The 14931-nt window shown below is 35.7% G+C and overlaps 1 protein-coding gene across 12 annotated transcripts in view; it reads left to right on the forward strand.

Moving 5' to 3' along the window:
* Nucleotides 1–8013: 8013 nt before the first annotated feature.
* PPFIA2 (PTPRF interacting protein alpha 2) overlaps nucleotides 8014–14931 on the forward strand; it is a 424261-nt gene continuing 417343 nt past the window's right edge. For 5 of the 12 annotated variants that reach the window (XM_036237949.1, XM_036237948.1, XM_036237952.1 and 2 more), the window contains exons 1-2: nucleotides 8706–8953; nucleotides 13152–13402. In XM_036237949.1, coding sequence (XP_036093842.1) covers nucleotides 13154–13402 — 249 coding nt within the window. In that variant the 5' untranslated portion in view covers nucleotides 8706–8953; nucleotides 13152–13153. Of the gene's footprint in view, nucleotides 8117–8665; nucleotides 8954–13151; nucleotides 13403–14931 lie in introns of those variants that run through there. The other 7 variants (XM_036237947.1, XM_036237950.1, XM_036237953.1 and 4 more) reach the window with 4 other exon arrangements.

The following is a 14931-nucleotide window of genomic DNA, read 5'->3' on the forward strand; positions in this document are numbered from 1 at the left end:
CTCATTTCTTTTCAGCCTACTCCCACCTTTTCACATCATTAGCAGCCACATTTCTTGGATAGCCACTATTTTAACCGGTAATCTCTTTGCCACTGTGATTTGTCTTCTGCATTATTACTTCAGGGAAACTTCCCTTGCTAAATATTCTAGTAATATCTTGTTGCTAAATCCACAGGAAGTTTTTGTTGTTATCTTACTTGATTTCTCAGTAATATCTGACACTGGTCACCACTTCCCCCTTCTTGCAATATTTGTTCTCTTTCTTTGGTATCTGTGACATATAGCCTCCTAATCTCTCTCCTTTTTCTTATTTCTTGTTAGAATCATTTCTCAAATAGTTCTGAATACTTAAACACATAAATGTTTAGTGTTCATTAAAGTTCTGTAATTCTGCCCTCAATCTTTTACATTGTCTTCATTGTCAGTGTTTACTTCCACTAATGATTCCCAAACATTTATCATCAGCCTGGATTCCTCATTTGATAGATTAGCATTTCAAACTCCTTTTGAATATCTATAATTGGATGGCTCACAGTCAGATAATAAAATTCAACATGATGAAATCCAAATTTATTTTGTTTTAACCCAATTGCACTCCTGCTTGTTTCATACCCCATTGAAGGGTGATTCAATCTTCATATCTCATCCATAACATTCTTTCTTATCTCTCAATGTTTTTTCTGCTCCTTCCAAAAAATATTCTAAAACTTCCAAAAAATAAACCTAAAACTTTTTAGGCTTCCTATAACCCTCAGGATAAATGTTAAGCTCTTTAACAAGGTTTGCAGTTCTTCCATGTGTGGTCTTGGATTTTCATTTCTTCAGTTTTAGCCTCAGTAGCTGAATTGATGCCACATCCTATTCCCTAGGCAAATATAGTTTATCTGTCTCTTTTTATTTATGGTTGCTTTTACACTATCAACCCACTCATTTACAAATTTACTTAATAAACCCTCTTCATCCTCAACACTACTTTCCATAACTAAATTAGATATTTCTTTTCTATGCTCCCATATCGACTTCATTTTATCTTTTATCATATTGTATGACTCTTCACTCCCTACACAGCTAGTTCCTAGGTGCTGCATGGACACTTACAATTATAAATAAAAACTTCTTGTATAATATTGTAAAACATGTTTCAATATTCAAAGGCCAATTTCATAACCCCCCAAATTCTAAACTTGGGAAAATAAATGCAAATAAAATAAAACACAGATGTATATTATAAAAATATTTACTAAATATGGTAAAATTATTACTGAAATACATTAAATGACATAATATGCAGGTTTGCATAATTTAAAGATTAATCAAAGGATTCCAGTAGCTTTTATTTCCAACTTGCCAAAAGTCTAGGTTCTGGTTCCCCTGTATAAATCTAGTTTGGATCCAGTTGCAGTTTGGCACTATTCAATAATAGCTGTTTGTCACAACGTACATATCTATGAGATGATGTGGGTGAATGGGACAAGAGATTCCAGGGATTATCCAGTTGTCTGACACCTGATTGGTATCAGGGTTATGTTGTTTGTGTGTTTGTTTGTTTGTCTGTTTGTTTGTTTGTCTGTTTGTTTTTGGGGGGGAATTCATGCAGATAACACCGGAGAAATATCTGGGGTTATAAAGAACCCAGTTTGCCTCTCCCCACTTTCCAAGTGTCATATGGGCCATCACCTTAATAAAATGGGAGTCTCCAAATATATTACCATCAAGCTTTCCAGAAGCTATGAAATAGAAAAGCTCACAGATCATATTAAAATACTCATGTCACACAATTTATCAAGTCTATTAAAAATATACAAAAGCAATGGAAAAGAGACAGGATAGGTTAACACATCTACAATGAGGTACAGTGGAAAGACTACACTATCTGAATCTTGGGATACATAATGTTCAAATGTTCTGTTTCTCTCTGTGCCACATCAATCTTTTACATGGACAGTATAGTTACAGGTCCAGAGTTAAAGTGTGAGTTAGAGCTCAACGGGCAGAAGACACTCTGGGTCAAAGACACATACTTGTTTTACTAGAAAGATGTAGAAACAAATATAGCTGGCCAATAGATGTAGCTCTCCAATTAGCCTAGTGAAGAGCTATGGGTTTTATTTGTGTTATTTAACAGATGACATATAGGGTCATAATTGAAGTCACTACTTGATGGCCAAATAAATACCTCATGAATGATCATTTTTCATGTATATCCTGAATACTTACATACTCTTGTATATTTATTCTTAGCTATGCTTACGTATTATAAATATATAATACCCAGGTGTCTATAAATATTAGGTATCTCTGATTTTTCCATCTCTTTCTGCCTATGTTTGACACTCAAATGATCTGTTTTCTAACTACTTATCTTATACTTAATTCTCATGAATTCTTCCCATGTCTAATGAGCATTTTGTTTACCAGCTACATATCTATTCTTAAAACATTTTCAAAAACTTTGCCTACTTTTTAAGACTACAAATTTATTTTTTTAATATAACTGAATAGTTTTATTCTTAGCAAATGCATATTTCACATAGGGAGGATACTGTGGCTGAGTGTATTTTATATAAATGGTTTCAACAATACTCTTCTTACCATGTGCTTTGGATGCTCCTCTTATTAGGAAGTTGGGGTCTATGTTCCTTCTTCTTGAAACCAAGAGGGCTTGTAATTGTTATCCAATAATAGAGTATGGTAGAAGTGACACTGTGTGACTTTCAAAACTAGGTCATAAAAAGCAAAGCAGCTATTACCTTGTTCACTACTTGCTTTTGACTTCTGCCATGTCCGACTGCCCTTAAGCTGCCAATCCGTGAGAAAGTCCTAACTATTCCATTTAGCAGTATCACATGGAGAAGCTATAAGACAAGAGAGATAGGATAGAGGTAGCTAGAGAGACAGAGAGAGAAATAGAGATGGGGGAGGAGAAGTGGGGGCGGGGGAGAGTGTAGAAGCGAGGTCAGGAGCAGGAGCAGGAGCCAGAGCATCTCCTGGCCAGTCCTGGCTGCTTTAGCTGTTCCCATCTCCACTCTTTAAGTCTAGCCACTGTCACCCTGCAACCACATGAGTGATACCAAGCCAGAACCACCTAGGCAAGCTATTCTCAAATTCCTGATCCACTGACACTATGATAAATAAGAAAATGATTGTTGTTTTAAGTTACTAAGTTTTGGAGTAATTTTTATTCAGTAATACATGCCAGAACACTTGCTATTTCTACACATGGTCTTCCTCTCCCTTCTACATCTCACACCCCGTCTCCCCACTCCACCGAATTCAGCAGATAAGAGCTTGAGTAAGACTGAACAGAAAACAAGAGTTAATTGCTAAAGGCATTATATATAACTGTCATTTTAAAGAGAGTATTCTATATGACATTTACTATCTAGAACTTGTTATTAAATTATTCTTATTAATTTAATATTGAGAATGTTGTCATCTATTCACAGTCTTTGTAAAGCATACATTTTTATTCTTTATTGCTCTATGGGTCTGTAAACTATATCCAAAATTGGGATTATCCATATCAGTTATTTTCATTGTTTAATTTACTATCCATGACTGCTTACACATGTCTTAAATGATGAATACTAGAGAAAAGCTTATTTTCATGTTGTCGATTTTCCCCCCAATGATTTCTTATCTAAAGAATGGCAGTCATCACTGATTTCAACTTCATCCGCTTTATTTGTGTTTGCCAATTGATTCAAAGAAATATTGGATTGTCATCGGTAATGTTAATGATCAAATTACTTAGGTAATCATAAATAATTTTGAGAGTTAAATCTAAAAGATTTATATTTACTAGGAGAAATTTAAAAAGTAGGTTTCTAAAGTCAAGCAGTACCTGCCTAGCTTCTTCACATATGTCAGTCGGAAAATCCAGGAATTAATTCTACTGAGTTTTACGTAACTCATCTGTAAGGTTAGAGTTAGATTAGAACTCTCAACATAAAATTCTATGATTCTTTATTTACAGTGTGGGGTTTCCTGAATTGGAGCAGTGGCAAAATGAAAACCTTTATTATAAGGCTTCATATTAGAATAAATCTCCCCTCTACGTAAAAATAACTGCTGACTACAATTTATTTTTTCTGTTAATATTTTATCTCATAGGGGATTAAAGAGGGACATAAATTTTTTTCCTATGAAATATTTTTTCTTTAAAAAAGAAGAAAAAGTTATTTCACAAGACATCATTATTTTATTTGTTTTTAGTGCCTTTGTATTGCTCTTAGGTTGATGTCAGATAGCATTGAATGATGCCAGATAAAATTCTCTGATACTTGTCTTTTCTTATCACCCTTTGACTTCAGAAAATAACTAACAGTTTTTGCTGTCCCATAACACTAAGATATTTTTACTTATGAGTTGAAATTTCAGTGACTATTTGTCAAAATACTACATTTTACAGTTATCCCATACAAATGCATAGATAAAAGCTGATTAATGTAGCCTTTCACAACAATTCGATGCTAATACATTTGGAGGCATGAGAGTCAGCAACTTGTGCTTAGTATAGCTTTCATATCTTCTAGTTTGCTTTTGTACACAGGTAAGAAGAGTAATGTGTAGCATAAAAAATAAGAAAAATGAATCCTAGTGCTCACTATTTGTGATAAAATTGTGTATTAATTTTATGATCGATTCCAATTAATTACATTTAATCATTTTTAAAATATGCATAATAGAAAGTTTAAACATAACATATTCTCTACATACTTATTTCCATATTACTTTCACAAACAATGTATGGGGAAAATTGGCTAAGTTTTTACCAAAAGCCTCTTTATTCTTTTTCCAGCCTTAAGGCTAGACTACTTTCTAAGCCTCTCTTGTAATTGGATATTGCCATGTGAGTTGTTCTCATCAGTGGAATATGAGAAAAGTATGTGTCATTTTTGGACTAAGGATTTTGGAAATAGGTGTGTTTCCTTCAGCCTCTCTCTCTTTCTACCATCTGGACACAAAACTTAAGGAAACGGCAGGGATCAGACAAGAAAAGAGCCTACATTACTGTGTGAAGGAAAATAGCCTATTGACCACATCTCACCTTGGAATACTGAGAAAGTGAAAAATTATCTTCAAGTGAATTTGATTCATTATATAGGCAAGATAGTTGTTGCTCATTCTAAATAATATAGTGCAATAATATTGCATGACCTTATTGTTTAATGAAAATAAAGTAAAATTCATGTTCCCATAAGACTATAGGTAAAGTGTATGATAGGAGTTACTTCTATTATCTATTACATCCATCTTAAATTTCAAATTCAATAGTAAGCATAAGTGCAAAAAAATCATGTAATTATTTTAATAATGTTAATGTAAACTGTTGTAAATATAGGCAAAATATTTGTATAAGTGGATAACTCTACAGTTGAAATGAGGTAGTATATATTGACGTGTATGTTATGGCTAGTATTATTTGCTTCATTTTGCATGAAAATTATCCTTGCACTTAAAAGAAAAATCACTGCCAATTACTAAGTGTTTGTTATTGTTGTGACCCATGCTTAACTACCCATTTTTCTTGGTGCTTGATTTCAGCAAACTTTATTTTTACAAACAAACCTATCTTTGATTTAAATGAAAAATTCTTTCTATTATTATTATTACTATCATTATATTACTAATATACCATGCGATATTTAAAAATCTAAGGAGATAGAACCACTAGCTATCACAGTAAAAATGAGAATAATTGTGTGACAGTCTCCACTTAAAAGAATATACAGACAAAAATCTCATATTTTAAATAAATGTACAGTAGAAGCATTGATAAGTGTGGCTAGTGATATTGCATGCCTTTTAGATTAAGTCCTTTCTTGATGTTAGGCACTAAAATAATGAATGAGCTGGCTCCTACTACCTCTGCCTAAACCTAGGTGACTATTTAGGAGATAAGCATATTTCATCTTAATCATTGATCCTTGGCTATCAAAAACTAGTGGGAGCAGATGATAACCTCAGCATAATAATTGATTTTATATTTGTATGAAAGATATTTTGCCTTGAATGCAAAATATTTATTTGCTGTTTTTCTTGTTCTATACCATTTTCTTTTAAATTTCTTCAAATTTATTCAAGCAGTGGTTCTCAAAGTGGGATTTCTGACTTAACAATATTAAAATTACTTAGGAACTTATTAGAAATCCAAAATCTCTGGCCACAGGTCCAGAAATCTGCATTGCAACAAGCCCTTTGGAGATTCTCTTGCATGCTAAATTGCAGTAGTGTTGGGGGTGATTACTTTAGAACATACAGTTTCTAAACCCAGAGTAACTGTGAAGACTTTATCTTGTTAATAAATATCTTTTACTCCATGACTATTTTCTGCCTTCCATTACTTTCCCTTTCTGTGACATCAGCTATGGGGTAGCCTTTCAAGTCTGTTGTGTCAACTGAATGTGGGGATTATACTCAGAATTAATACTTTTATTTGACATGTGAATGGGAGTCAGGCAAATCAAGAGTCTTCTTGGACATGGTAAGAACATCTGAGCTGGTAATTTACAAATCTTGCTTGCCAAGGAAACTAGAACCAAGGTTTAAAAAGGAAACAATTCTTGGACATATTAACTGTATAAGGACTTTTTATATATATATCTTTTAGGGAACTCCAGAAACTGAAAGTTATGAGTACTGAAATCTGATTAATATGATAAAGCTATTATAAAATCATATCTATTTGAAAATGGACGGGGCCACCTTTTGAGTTAATGGGTTTCTTATGATTAAGAGTGTTTAAATGTTAAAGGTTGGATTAACTGGGTGGTCTGGATCCTTGCTGCTCAGTGTGGTCCTATCTGAGAGCTGTTAAAAGTGTAGAATCTCAGGGTCCACCCCAGTCCTAGTGAATAAGAATCTACAACTTATCAAGATCTGTGAGTGACTTATATGTACATTATGTTTGAGAAGTGTGTTCCAGTTGACATATGAATCTTCATATCACTCTTATACTTAATTATAATAAGATTATCTTGTGATGTAGAATTTGAATAAGTCTGGAAGAGAAAGGGGTAAATACATGAGCTTGACTACACATTTCACTGAATTAAATGCTACCCCCAGAATGAAAGGTCTGTCTCTTGAACATTGCACTTAATTTAATGGAGCTGGTATTTGAATATTATTTAGTTAGCTCCTGACTCCTCTTTACACAAAAATGAAATATACTTTTTGGATTTCTTGCACTAACTCCCAAGTTATTCCCAATGTTTAATCCGTCTTCCAATTCCTTCCTGCAAGCCCTCTTTCTTTTCACTAAAACTAGAATATGTGACCTTCCCTCACTGAAACGTTTTCTTTTTTTTTTGGTTAGTGTAGGTACTGGTTTGGTCTGCTTCTTCCCTATCTCGGATGGGATGAGTCTGTGTGAACGGATAGCAGTGGAAGAAGAAAAAGAGAATAGGTAAAGGAAGGTATAAGTATAGGGGAACTGGAACGCGATGGAGACCAGACTGCTCACAGCTGAAATTTACTAGAGCAGGTTGTACTTAACTTACAATCCTCATTGCCAAAGCAATGAATGGAGAAGAGCTGGAAGGTAGAAGTGACAGATGCCGCCACACCCTAGATTGACTCAGGTTTTTACAGTCATGACTACCATGCCCTAGTCCTGGGAGAAAGAAATTGCTTAAAGAAATGACAAGCACCTCGAAGGCCAGAAAACCAAAAGGTGCCCAAGCCTATTCCCCACCCCAGGAGCGCGGGCTGACACACGCTTTCTGGTAAAGACCATTGCGTAGGAGGAAGCTCTGGTGAGCAACAGCATACCCCCTTCCCATACCTGCCCTTCCCCAGCCCTTTCCTTCGCCGGGGGCATTGAGACCCGCGAGAGCTCCAGCAGCCCGGCAGCGACTGTGGGGTAGTCGTGTGTATCCGTGAGCGCGTGTGCGTGAGGAGGAGAGCAAAGACGTGATTACTTCAGAATTTATTTAAGGGCCGGTGGAAACCACTGCAGCAGCTTCCAGGGGAAGCCCTTGTTTCAGAGGAAAAGGAGGTGGCGACTGCCAAGGAGGAGGAGGGGGGAGAGACGGAGGAGGAGCAGCAGCAGAAACAGCACGAGGCAATCGAGCAGAGAAGATGCTGTAGCATCCACTCCGGCTCCCAGCAGGTTGGTTCTCCCGGCCGACTGATGCAAGCAACGAGGCTCGCAAAGAGGCTGGGAGGAGACACTGGGTGTCGGGGAGGCGGGAGGTAAGAGGGTGGGTGCTGACTGCTTGCCTTTCCGGGGAAGGAGCGCCTCTTTTAAGTGAAATGAGATATCCCAGCGCGGAAATAGGCTGGGGGCCAAGAAGGGACCTGTCCTGCTTCTTGCATCCCTGGGGACTCGCTTCTCTTTAGCTTTCTAACTCCTGACATTAGCCAAAAACTCTGGAGGGGCTTTGGGTGGGGGACTAGGTGGAGAACTTCCCTTCTAGTTACTTCTCACGCCTTTTCCCAAAGCTCGCGTTTGGGTAGGTACCCCCAGGTGGCTTGGACGAAGAAGGGGAGCAGCGCCGCTTGGTTAAGTTTCTACAAGTCAAACCCAGCCCCCAGTTCCCGGCTCCCCGCCCCGCGTCTCCAGCTGCACGCGGAGAGCTGCGGCTGCTACGGCAAAGGGGCCGCTACTGCTTTAAGAGCCGCCTCCCCCTCTCTTCCCTTTGACAATGGTCTGAACCGAGCTCTGCTTCCCAAAGCAAAATTTGTAATATGCCATTTTTCCGATGGACGCTTCTCCTTTTGGCTGCTGACGGAGCCGCGGGAAGATGCCGAGTTGCTGCCGCGCCACCGAGCCGGAGCACGTTCCGGGAGGGCGCCGGGGCACGCGAGTGTCTAAGCTGCTTTTCTCCTCCCGTTGCTAGGGAAATGGTCCAGGAGCGCCGGGCGTGAGCCTCCCCTCTCTTCAAGCCCGAGACTGCAGTTATCGTTGATCATTTGAAGAAGCAGGACCCGAAATTACAGGCATTAGGTACAGAAACTGTATTTGAGTTACCTGGTTTCCCTTCCGCGTTGTTTTTATTTTACCCCCTCCCCTCCCCCTCAGGCCCCACCCCGCCCCCAGGGAAGATGAGATGCAATTTCCTCCTTGCCAATTACTGTTCCATACCTTTTGCTTTCCTGGACCAGCCTCTCCACCACCCCCCACCCCCCAATCCCTCCTCTATTTCTCTACCTCCTCCCTACTTGGCTCTCTCCTGCTGAGCAAGATGAAGGATTTTAGTGTGGAAATTATGAAGTCAACTTCTTCAGGGTGGTGGGGGGTGTGGCTGATAGATAACTGTCCAGCCATGTGGGGTGAGCTGGCTCTTTGGCCATCTGTAAATGCAATAAGGTAAAGAAAGTGCGGAATGCTTCCATCAGAGGCGATAATAATATTTCCTGAGGACAGAGGATTTCAAAGAGTTAAATAGGAGGAGGAATATTCATGTAATGTAATCAGACAATACCTAGAATTTCTCTCACAGAATTACTTTTTTGTAGGTTAACTGAAATCGAGCTGGGCTAGTTTTTAAGACAAAATTTTTGCAGAAGAATCTACCAAGGATAATTGCATCTTTGCCTCTACTAGAGTCTAAATCCTAGTGATCTGCCTAAATAAAGTGATTCATTGACAGAAAAAAAAAGCTTTCGGTAACACTATTATGTCTAAATAGGTACTGCTTGAAGGGCATATATTGCTAATAAACACATTGGATGTTGAAAGTCCTTGGGTAATGACCCCACTTCAAAACTTTTGTTTTGAAATTTGAGAGATTTAGAAGACAGTCAAGGTTATATGCTCAGAATAAAGGAATTGGTTTTCCTTGTATAAAATTCTTCAAGATAAATTTAAGCACTGGGGTAATTAAACCAGCTGGTTTGTCATTATTTTTTCTCATCACAACAAAATAACCTGTACTAGGTCTTGAAATCTTTAGGAATTTAATGAATAAGGCAACAACATCTAGAAGAGGATAACATATTTCATGTCTCCAGTTGACTTTGAGGAGGGGGAGATGAAAAGGCAAATACCAAAGCAAAGTGTTAGGAAGTCCTTCCTGGTTTTTCAGGAATTATGCAGTGCAGTGGAGCTTTAATATTGAAAATAATTATAAAAATTAAAAGTGATATGAGGATGAAATATACTAGAAGTTGGTTGACTGTAGCCTTCCGGACTGTCCAAATTGCTTCAGCTGCCATCCATTCTATAAAAGGGTGTTTAACTCTTAAAATGAATGCAAATTTTTGGTTGCTCTTAAGACCTAAAATGTGCATTTAAGAAAATAGATTATAATATATTTTAAGGATTCTATAAGTATTTTGTAATTCATATCGGAATTTGAGTTATATTGTAAGAAACTAAGGTAGTTTATGAAAGTGGCCTTATTTTTGTAAAAACATTTTTTCTTCCAGTTTTGTTGAGAGGACTTTAAATTTACTTATTTGGATGACTGTTGGTGCAGAAAAGCAGCATTTATTCATCTTATTTTCTAAGTAACTTTTGCATAATTTGATTTTTTTGTTATTGGATTTGGAGAGTTCAGGGTACCCACTGGAATTAAACTTTTAGGCATGGAAGCAGCAAGAATCATAAAGGTAAAATATTCTTTCTGCAATGATGAATGTTGGTCACTTAACAATAGAAATACTTAAATATGTAATAGCCCCCCCTTTTTTTTTACTGCGTGATCTCACTATCAGAGCTTTCAAACAGGAATTTTTGTTGTTGGTGGTGGTGTTATTTTTTAAAGCAGGGATTATTATTCCTACTTTGCAGAAGAGAAAACTGAAGTTTTGACAGGTGAAGCTACTTGCCCTGGTTCACATGCTACAGGAGTCCAATTAAATCAAGTTCTTTTGAGTGTAGATTTAATAGAATTTCTAAGTCTCTAAGCTGCTTCTCATCATAGCATTTTTGGACTGACTAAATCAAAGACCAGCTTTTATACTGATCTAAGAGTCTAAAGTGTGTGAATGTTTAATGTCTCATGGTGACAACAAATCTTTTTTAGAATTAGGGTAGTATAATCGGGAGAAAATTGTGACCTAGGTAATCGCTGCAGTTATATTTTTCCTTGGAACTTAAAGTTGTTACAAGTAATTCTGAGTGAAGATGGGCTAATGGCTTAATTTCAAGAAGGATATGTATTAAAATACATATTTAAGAATGTTTAAGTTACCCTAAAATTTAAAACTTAAAAGTGTTTTAGCACAAATTGTCACAATGCTGCCATTTTCTCTCCCAGTATTTTGTTAAATGTCAAAAAGAAACACACTGGCTTCTGGTAATGATTTCTCAGAGTGACACAGCTGTTCAGTGTGTATATTTCATGTATGGCATGTGAACTAGTTGTTTTAAATATTGAAATGTGTTAGAACATTTTTTGTATTTGTTTTCCAATCCTTTCCAATTAATGTAAAGAAAAATTGTAGCAGTTAAGAGTCTCTTTTTTTTTCTTTGTGATAGTATTTCAATAAAATTCAAATTGAAAAAATAAAAAATATTATAGTTTATCATTGTTTAGTAATAATTACAGTGTGTGTGTGTGTGTGCTCATGCACACGTGTGCATTAATACATCCTATGTTTCTACTCTGTTATTTATTTTAGGGTAAATAAGAAATTGTACAAGTCAATTTCTTACCTTTAGGAAGCCCAGTGTTTTGAATAATGAACAATAATTCAAAGCATTATCTTGAATTATTCTAAAAATCTCCCTTTTTAATATTTTTACATAGGATATCAGTCACACAATACTTTCTTCTTTCTAAAACTTTCTCCTGGTTTTCAGTAGACCCTGACCAAATCATTCACAGATAATTGAATTTCTCTCCTCAAAAAGTCTATATGAAGAACCACATAAAAAGTAATCAACTATTGAGCTGTTAAGTCTTGACATTTTATTTGAAAATATCACCAGAAATATTTGCCCCAAGGACAGGAATATATAGGCAGAAAAATGAATTGATCTTGCATTATAAAACCAAAGAATGCTTCAGGAGCAACAGCCTCACCAGCCTTTCTCCATATCAGCCTTCTGCAAAACCAAGCCCTCTAATTAATAGCTCCTGGCCTCAGTACAACAACTGAAATTGAGATGGATTTGATTCTTATTGAAATATAAGATAGAGAATACAAGAGAAAATGAGATAATTTCTGATTTTTTAAATGTTACACTATAGGTCATGTTACATCCTAATGTCTGTGTTATTTTAAGTCAAATTAATAAATGATTTAAAAAATATTCTGAGCAGTTCATTTATTTTATGACTGGGAGCCTCTGACTAGCAGCTGAGATGTGAATTTACTACATTAGCTAATGTAATTTACGGCATCTGTTTTGTGGAGTATTTGAAAGAGTGTTACTTTGTATTGTTTGGATGGAAACCATACAATGCAGCTTACGGGGAAGCAAAGGAATATAAAGTGTAATTAGTAACATATTAACCCAAACAAATTTATGTACCTCAGTCTATTTCATAAAGCTCATATCTAATTCAGTCGCTTTACTCTGTGTAGACTACTGCAGGAATTTAGGAAGAGAGCACATCAAAATAATAAAATAGGAGTTGTAAACTTATGAAGCTTTAAAGTTAGTTGGTATGAAAAAAAAATCTGTTGATAAAATAAAAACATAAAAGCTGATTATTATATAAAAAGAATACTCAATGATTTTTTTGTGGATTTTCTAAAAAAGTGAACATTAATTAATTTAATTATTTAAGTTATTCAAAAATCATTTACTGTCCGCCCAGTAAGTGTCACACTTAATGTGCTTGCTGTTAACAATATAACAAATAAGGGTAAGATGGAGGTATTAACTATAAGGGATTTGTAAACTTACAGGTGAAGAGAGGTGATAATAAGTGTAATAACATGTTACTATAAATTGAATTAGGTGAGATAAATCATAGAAAAAAGTCAGCAGTAAGTGGAAACAAGCTGTATTTTGTAGTCCAGAAATATATAGACTGTCATTAACAGAGAAAGGATGTAGGTTGAAGGAAGTCAATGAATCATTTTTCATTGAGGTCAAAATATTTAGCTTGGCTGGAGTTGGAGCAGTGGGTAAAAGAAAGACACAATTAGGCTAATGAGATGCAAAGCATTTGGTGAGTTAAGGGCCAAGTGGCTGTATTGGAACTCATTTCTTTACTGAGACTTCCCTCCCCTTTACTTTCTTTAAGCAATGATGTGTGAAGTGATGCCCACGATTAATGAGGACACCCCAATGAGCCAAAGGGGGTCCCAAAGCAGTGGCTCCGACTCAGACTCCCATTTTGAGCAGCTGATGGTTAATATGCTAGATGAAAGGGACCGTCTTCTAGACACCCTTCGGGAGACCCAAGAAAGTCTTTCACTTGCCCAGCAAAGACTGCAAGACGTCATCTACGACAGAGATTCACTCCAGAGACAGCTCAATTCAGCCCTGCCACAGGTATGCTTCCTAGTAGCATTTGTCCTTCCTACTGTAATTGAAAATGTGATAAGACTTATTTAAGAATAGAAAATTCACATGAAACCTTGCCTCAAAGAAAATCGTGGTATGTTGGTAATGAAAAGTATGAATCATGGGTTCCTATTTGTTTGTTTGTTTGTTTGTTTTTGAAAATTTTATCTGCAGGTTTTGGTGGGGGTAGAAACTTACCTGTTGATCAGCTTTTAAACACCTGAAAATGGAAATGGTTGATTTTCTCTTTTTGTGTTTTAAACACAATTACAACGCTTAGAAATATGTACTTTTCATTTTCAGTTATGTGTTCTTTCTCTGGAAATGATAGTAGTTTGGATGTCTACTGTCTATTTTTTGTTTCTCTTTCTCTAAAAATGCCTAACATCTGCTTAAAAATTATTGGAGTTGTTGATGTATTACCCTCTTCCCTCAAAAAACATTTAAACCAGTTTCTTTTTTAATATTTTGGGAATTGGAGAAAAGAAAAAAGTTCAGTCTTATTCTCACAAATTTAAAATTATTAGGTTAGTTTTTTTTTGGTATTTTTTTTTTTGTCAAACACCTTATTTTATAGAAAATAATATAATATTTTAAGGATTTATAGCTTATTTAATGTTAATAAAGAGAGTTAATTATCTTATTTAAGAATAACATAATTGTGTTTATTTTAGATATGAGAAAAAGCATAGAATACAAATGAGATTTTTAATAATCACCCTCATGCACTATATTTTTCTTGTAAATACAAGTTTGATTAGCCCTCTGCTTTAAGGACAGTATAGCACATGTTTAAGAGTTGACCTCTCTCCATGAAATTATCTTGTAAATATTATGTCTTCATAAATATTAAAATTATATAATCAAAGTTAATTAAATTCTAAACCCAGCTATACTATTAACTTATACTGTGATGCTGAGATATTGATTGCTTTTGGAATAAAAAGGGTCACCTAGAACGTTTTGCCATATTCCCATTAGGTAATCCCATTGCTCTATACTGATAATTCTCTCTCTCATTCCTTTTTATTTTCAGTCAGTTTGTCTTGTTTTGAAATACAATAATGTTTCCAGTAACTCTCACCTGTTGGTACAGTGATTTGTTTAATTATACAGAATGAGTTGATTCATTTCAAGGACAACTATCAAATATCTTTATCAATAATTATATTTTTCAAGCTAGGTGTTTCCATCTTTGCAATTGTTCTTCAGAAGGTGATTTCTAAAAGGTGATTTCTCCATCATGCTTCTTCTAGGATTATTTGAGTTGATCAATGCTATTGTTAAAATGTGGTCCCTGAACCAATCACTAATTGCTATCTTCTGTGACAAGCATAGAATGGGATAATTATTTCTCCTTCTGGAAAGAATGTTTCATTAAAGAAACCTAGGAGTGTATTGTATTTTGGGGCAACTTCGATATATTTTCAGTATGTCCTGTGTCAGTAGTCAAGTGACATTTATAACTGAATTGCATAAATGCTGCATGTTTCCATTTTCCCTACTCTTTTTGTAAG

This window comes from Rousettus aegyptiacus, unplaced genomic scaffold (genome assembly GCF_014176215.1).
Source record: "Rousettus aegyptiacus isolate mRouAeg1 unplaced genomic scaffold, mRouAeg1.p scaffold_m13_p_2, whole genome shotgun sequence".
NCBI classification, from domain to species: Eukaryota; Metazoa; Chordata; class Mammalia; order Chiroptera; family Pteropodidae; genus Rousettus; species Rousettus aegyptiacus.